Here is a 7077-nt window from a genome sequence, read left to right on the forward strand (position 1 = left end):
AATGTATGAGGGAGCTGAGACCCACAGCATTAGATACTGGATTTGTTTTATTTATTTATTTATTTAATTTATTTATTTTAAGACGAGGTTTCACCGTGTTGGTCAGGCTGGTCTTGAATTCCCGACCTCAGGTGATCTGCCTGCCTTGGCCTCCAAAGTGCTTGGATTACAGGCGTGAGCCACCATGCCCGGCCATAAACATTTGAACATTTATTTTCATTTGAGAGGGGATCTGGCTGTATCACCCAGGTTGGAGTGTAGTGCTATAATCTCAGCTCACTGCAGCCTCTGCCTCCCAGGCTCAAGTGATCCTCCCACCTCAGCTTTCCAAGTAGCTGGGACTACAGGCATGTGGTACATGCCTGGCTAATTTTTATATTTTTTGCAAACAGGGTTTCACCATGTTTCCTAGGCTGGTCTCAGACTTCTGAGCTCAAGGAATCCTCTCGCCTCAGCCTCCCAAAGTTCTGGGATTACAGGCGTGAAGCACTGGCCCAACCCTAGATTTATTTATTTATTTTTTAATGAAAGAATCAACAACCTTAGTAGGCATAGTGGTCATTTATTTCATTTTAATACTTTACAAAAATATATGCAGATAAAAATATATGCAGATAATAACATCAGTATTTTATAAAACACACCTAATTCCTTAACCTTTAGTATGTGTAGTCTTGCATAATGTTATTTCTGTTATTTAAAGATTTAGCATATTTGGGGACACTTTAAAATGTAGCATTTAGGTAACATTTGTATGAGATTTTCTTTTCTGCCACTTTTTCCATCTCATTTTTTTATGATATAGGGTGAAGCTGACACTGGAGGGCCTGGAGGAAGATGACGACGACAGGGTGTCTCCCGCTGTGCTTCACAAAATGTCCAATAGCTTGGAGATATCCTTAATAAGCGACAATGAGTTCAAATGCAGGCACTCACAACCCGAGTGTGGCTATGGCTTACAGCCCGATCGTTGGACAGAGTACAGTATACAGACAATGGAACCAGATAACCTGGAACTAATCTTTGATTTTTTTGAAGTGAGTAATTACTGCAGTGAGGGGTTTCAGAAGAATGCAGGGATAAGCTTATTTTTATGTATGTTTTGATTTTTATATTACTTATTATTTTTTTCATTTATTTGATTTTTATTTTAATCTAGTTTATGTAAAACTAACTTTTTAGAGGTAGGCTCCTCTGTACAGTTAAGCCTTAAAAACTTAGAATTGTCATCTTCAAGTACTATTAAGAACATAATTAAGAGAACTTCTGCAGTATTGGTGTTTGAAATCAAGACCAGATGTCTTGATGCCTGTCTGCTAAACAATCTAAATGTAAATCAGTTGTATCCAAAGGAGCCATCAGTGGTAAATAGAGACCCGGGCAGGTTTTGTACCTCTTGGTGGGCAACCTGATGTAACAAGGGTGATTGAGTTCTCACTATGATGGAAGCCTGTCATTTATTGAAGGTACTTTGTTAGGATTTGTTGATGGGCCTGACTTTGCAACTTGATATTGTAAATATTTAATGAAGGTAATTGTAAAGCTTGTGCCAGGTTATTCACAATCTGTGCTGCTAACTCTCTGGAGCTACATGTGATACTTAATAAACTAGTGCTTGTAGCTCACTGGCTGTTCATATTTCCCCAACACGTAATACTTGGTACATCCCCTAAGGTCCTTACTGCCATGGACCTGGCTCATGGCAGTCTGTAGTGGTTTCCTTAGCATCTAGCTCCACCTCCACACCCATTTAAATCTTGGAGGGCAGGGAACATGTCTTGACTACCAGTAGCCCCCAGCCAGCTTCTTGAGAACAACAGAATTCAGGATGGATTTTAAAAAACCTAAGTAATCTTTAGTAGTAAGATCTATGGGACTCTATTATAAAAATATGAAGTTTTGATGACTTCTTTTTCTTTTCTTTTTTTTCCTTTTCTTTTCTTTATTTGAGACATAGTCTCATTCTATCGCCCAGGCTGAAGGGCAGTGCCTCTCCTCTCCAGGAGGCAGAGGTTGCAGTGAGCCGGGATCATGCCACTGTACTCCAGCCTGGGCGACAGGGAAAGACTCTGTCTTGGGGAAAAGAAGAAAACAAAACAGAACTTTTTTGTTGTTGAGATGGGGTCTTTGTTGCCCAGGCTGGCCTTAAACTCCTGGGCTCAAGCAATCCTGCTGCCTCAATCCCTAGAAGTGCTGGCATTACAGGTATGAGCCTCCACTTCTGGCCTGAACATTTTTTTGTCGCTTCCCTTTAATAAACCTGTCTTTTAACAAACTGTTGAATTTCCTATCTTCCCTTTAATTTGGTTAGTATTTTTTGTAATAGTGTTTTATGCGTAGACTAGGCTGATAACATATCCAGTGTAATCTCAAAGTAAGTACAGTATGTGGTTTCCTAAAGAGTTGCTATCCCTGTATGACACTTGTGGAGACACATTTTAAGCGAATATGTTAAAAAAATCACTACAAATGTATCATAGTCTTACAATATAAAAGTGATTAGAAATTTTCGAGCAGTGCTCTAAATTTACCTAATGCATGTTAGATCAGTAAATTCTTTAAATCAGCAGAATTATGATTAATAAAGTAATATATAAAAATCATAATGAATTTATATTTTAAGTACTACAAAGAAAATGTAGTATTTATAGAGAAGCCATCAAGTCTCCTGAATATAAATTTGATTGTATTTCTTACCATTTCTCCCCCAGAGATTCTGTTGACTATAAGTGAATTTTTTGATCTTGAAATTGAATATATTGAACTTTTTAAGAAAAAAAAAAAAAAAAAAACCACATATACACGTATTATATATAGGAGATAAAATATGTGTGTGTGTGCATGCATGCGTGCATGTGTAATACAGAAGTTTAAAAATTGAGATTATTTTAAACCTCATTTTTTCAGGAAGATCTCAGTGAACATGTAGTACAGGGTGATGCCCTTCCTGGACATGTGGGCACAGCTTGCCTCTTATCATCCACCATTGCTGAGAGTGGGAAGAGTGCTGGAATTCTTACTCTTCCCATCATGAGCAGAAATTCCAGGAAAACAATAGGCAAAGTGAGAGGTAAGTTTGAAAACACTGGCAAATAACCTAAGATTAAGTTAGAATTTTAATTAGTTTCAAATTAAGCATTTAATAATGAAAAAAATGAAATTAATAATTTACTTTAGAATAGCACCAATTTAAGGAGCATGTCTGTTACATTTTCTAAAAGTTTTCAATCTTGCCTTTTTTTCTGTTTGAGACTGATAAAGCTGACCTGAGTGGTATTTAAATATAATTCAGCTCATAATGGCCCTTTTAATAATTTTTATTTTTGTTCCTCCCTCTTTTTTCCTATGAAAGTTGACTATATAATTATTAAGCCATTACCAGGATACAGCTGTGACATGAAATCTTCATTTTCCAAGTATTGGAAGCCAAGAATACCATTGGATGTTGGCCATCGAGGTGCAGGAAACTCTACAACAACTGCCCAGTAAGTTCAATATTTGAGTAGGATTAGCATTTGGTATAGCTCATGTTTGATAGAGTTATACTGGTTTTCTCAGCAAAGGTCAAGTGATATTTTTTTAATTTACCCGGGGAATTTAATGTCATTTGGTAATTGGAGTTACCATTTCAAAATAATTAGAGACTAACCTTAAGATTCTGGTCAGTTTTTGTAATATATTTACTGAATTGATGAGGAGGAAAACATTAACAGTAGAAAGGGAGGAAGGAAAGCTTGATGCAGAAAGCTTTGGCAGCAGCAGTGTGTCTGTGTTGTGGTCCTTACTTGTGACATGCTGCCCTCTCTGAGTTTCCACATCTATAAAATGGAAGGGTTTGAACAACATTATCCCTGGTGTTTAGCTCCAGCCATCCATGAGTCTAGAAAAGTGTAGTTAAACTCAAGGAATATTAGTTAACTTAGTTCGTAACCGAAAGATGCTCTCTCTTCTCAACAGACATTAGCTTCCAGCCTGGAATAGTTGTCTTCCCTTTCTACTTTTGTAAGTTTATTTAATTACTAGTGCTATAGCTCATACCACAGATTTTCTACTGTAAATTTTAATCCCTCCTCATTTTATTTTAAAGTGATGCTGTGGAGACCATTAGGATCTTTTAAGGTCTATAAAACAAATAACCTTTTAAGAAAGAAGCACCCTCACCTGTCCCCACCTTTTTTGGTTTGTTTGTTTGTTTTCAAGACAGAGCCTCTGTCATTCAGGCTGGAGTGCAGTGGCACATTCTTGGCTCACTGCAGCTTCGACTTCCAGAGCTCAAGCCATGCTCCCACCTCAGTTTCCCCGGTAGCTGGAACCACAGGCGTGTGCTACCATGCCCAGCTACTTTTTGGCATTTTTTTTTTTGTAGAGACCGGGTCTCACCTTGTTGCCCAGGCTGGTCTCGAACTCCTGAGCTCAAGTCATCTGCCTCTCCCTCAGCCTCCCAAAGTGCTGGGGTTACAGGTGTGAGCCACCACACCCAACCTCTCAGGCCCCATCTTAATCAAACAATACATTTTCCCACTTTCTGTTCTTGTTATTAATAGAGTTTTCAGACTTCTGTGTGTGTGTTAGTAATCTCTCATTCCCCCGCAATCTGCCAGTATTAAGTCATTTGGAGGCTGTATTGCAAGGAGCAGGTTTCTATGTCTCTATTTCTTCTGCCATTTAAAAGGATTGTTTTCCTTATTGATCACCTTGCATGTCTCCAAGAAAAAAGTCCACAGGGGAAGTATATGTTGTGTATCTATCAGTGTATCTATCAGCTTGCATTTAAGGAATGAATTCCGAATGTATGTTGTATATCTATCAGTGCTAGAGCTTGCATTTAAGGAATGAATAACTCAAGGATGAGTTTCGAGTGACAGCCACAGTCATGTTTTGGGGATGTCAAAATTGGCCTCAAAATACAAAATAAGTACCATTTACCATTGTTGAAAGTATACTTTGCAGGCCGGGCGCGGTGGCTCAAGCCTGTAATCCCAGCACTGTGGGAGGCCGAGGCGGGTGGATCACGAGGTCAAGAGATCGAGACCATCCTGGTCAACATGGTGAAACCCCGTCTCTACTAAAAATACAAAAAATTAGCTGGGCATGGTGGCGCGTGCCTGTAATCCCAGCTACTCAGGAGGCTGAGGCAGGAGAATTGCCTGAACCCAGGAGGCGGAGGTTGCGGTGAGCCGAGATTGCGCCATTGCACTCCAGCCTGGGTAACAAGAGCGAAACTCCGTCCCAAAAAAAAAAAAAAAAAAAAAAAAAAAAAAAAAAAAAAAACCCCTAAAAAAAAAAAAAAAAAAAAAAAAAAAAAGTATACTTTGCTTCTTTATTAATTTGCTTCTTTATCTTCTCTATAGTCTATGATAACTATATTTCTTCTCCTTTTCAGGCTGGCTAAAGTTCAAGAAAATACTATTGCTTCTTTAAGAAATGCTGCTAGTCATGTAAGTAACCTTCCTTTAAACAACTTCAGACTGCTGAGGTAGAAGAATTTGGATCAGGGAGTCTCCTTCAGTTTTTATTAGTAGTTGGACAGGCGAAATATCTCTTGGCATTTATATTCAGATCCATGGTGAAAATTGGGATGAAGACAATAGAACCGTAAGCACCTTTTCTTTTTTTGAGACAGGGTCTCATTCTGTTCCAGGCCTAGACTGCAGTGGTGCGAACATGGCTCACTGCAGCCTCAATGTCCTGAGCTCAGGCAGTCCTCCCACCTCAGCCTCCATAGTACTGGTACCATGCCTGGCTAATTTTTAATTTTTTTTTTTTTTCTTTTTTAGAGACAGGGTCTTGCTATGTTTCCCAGGCTGGTTTCGAACTTCTGGGCTCAAGCTATCCTCCCGCCTCAGCCTTTCTAAGTGCTGGGATTACAGGCATGATCCACTATGCCCAGCCAGCATCCTTTTTTGGGATAATAAATTTTGAGTAATTGGGACAAGAAAAAAGTTCCCACTAAGCATTGGTTTTCACTAGCTGAATAATGCTTTTTTTTTGAGATACTCACTTTGGAAAAAAATGCCTGTGGAAAGATTTGATGGGCTCGGCATGGTGGTTCACGACTGTAATCCCAGTACTTTTGGTGGCTGAGGTTGGTGGATCCCCCGAGGTTGGGAGTTCGAGACCACCCTGGCCAACATGGTGAAATCCCCATCTCTGCTAAAAATACAAAAGATTAGCTGGGCGTGGTGGCCCATGCCTGTAATCCAGCTATTTGGGAGACTAAGGCGGGGGAATTGCTTGAGTCTGGGAGGCGGAGGTTGCTGTGAGCCTAGATCACACCACTGCCCTCCGGCCTGGATGACAGAGTGAGACTCAGTCTCAAAAAAAAGAAAGATTTGATGGAGATTTTATGTAACACTTGATAAAGTGTATCAGCTGGATGTGGTGGCTCATACCTATAGTCCCACCTACTTGGGAGTCTGAGACAGGACCTTTGCTGGAGCCCAGGAGTTTGAGGTTACAGTTAGCCGTGATCTGGCTAGTGCGCACCAGCCTGGGTGACAGAGTGAGACTCTATCTATTAAAAACACAGTGTCAGCTCCCACCCTTACATAGAACTTGATTGTCTTAACTTCCTTAACTCCTTTTTTTTTTTTTTTTTAAATCCAGTTATAGAGGATTAGAGTCTGTTTTTTTAGCTTTTAGTATTTTTAGCAACTGTAACTTGGACATTTTAAATCAATAACCTGAGATTTTTCTCCCCTATTCCTCTGTATCTGTCTAGACCGCCTGACATTCCAAAGTGAAACTAGAGAAAAATGGAGGAACATCTCATAATTTCCACTTTTTCCACAGTGTTCTCCATATGCCTTCAACTTTGTTTTGTAAAAAATAGTGCAGGAAGTAAACTTGGTTAGTCAGTGTTTAGCTTTATCATTTACATGAACTAACATCTATGCCAAGGTGTGCTTTTAAAATATTAACCTCTCTGAAATTGGAATAGGTTTACAGCTTAGCTTTGAGTCATAGTTTAATTGGCAGCATATTTCCCCCTCTTAGTAGTATATAAAATAATACATTTTAAAATTCATGACATGTTGAATTGATTATAATTTGTTTTTTTTTTTTTTTTGAGACGGA

At 39.1% G+C, this 7077-nt stretch overlaps 1 protein-coding gene across 1 annotated transcript in view; it reads left to right on the plus strand.

Moving 5' to 3' along the window:
* Positions 1-7077, plus strand: part of GPCPD1 (glycerophosphocholine phosphodiesterase 1) — a 73266-nt gene that overhangs the window by 31116 nt on the left and 35073 nt on the right. The window contains exons 8-11 of the mRNA XM_037736958.1: positions 806-1037; positions 2908-3070; positions 3353-3485; positions 5384-5438. Coding sequence (XP_037592886.1) covers positions 806-1037; positions 2908-3070; positions 3353-3485; positions 5384-5438 — 583 coding nt within the window. The remainder of the gene's footprint in view (positions 1-805; positions 1038-2907; positions 3071-3352; positions 3486-5383; positions 5439-7077) is intronic.

Source organism: Cebus imitator, unplaced genomic scaffold, assembly GCF_001604975.1.
Source record: "Cebus imitator isolate Cc_AM_T3 unplaced genomic scaffold, Cebus_imitator-1.0 Scaffold31, whole genome shotgun sequence".
In the NCBI taxonomy this organism is placed as follows: Eukaryota; Metazoa; Chordata; class Mammalia; order Primates; family Cebidae; genus Cebus; species Cebus imitator.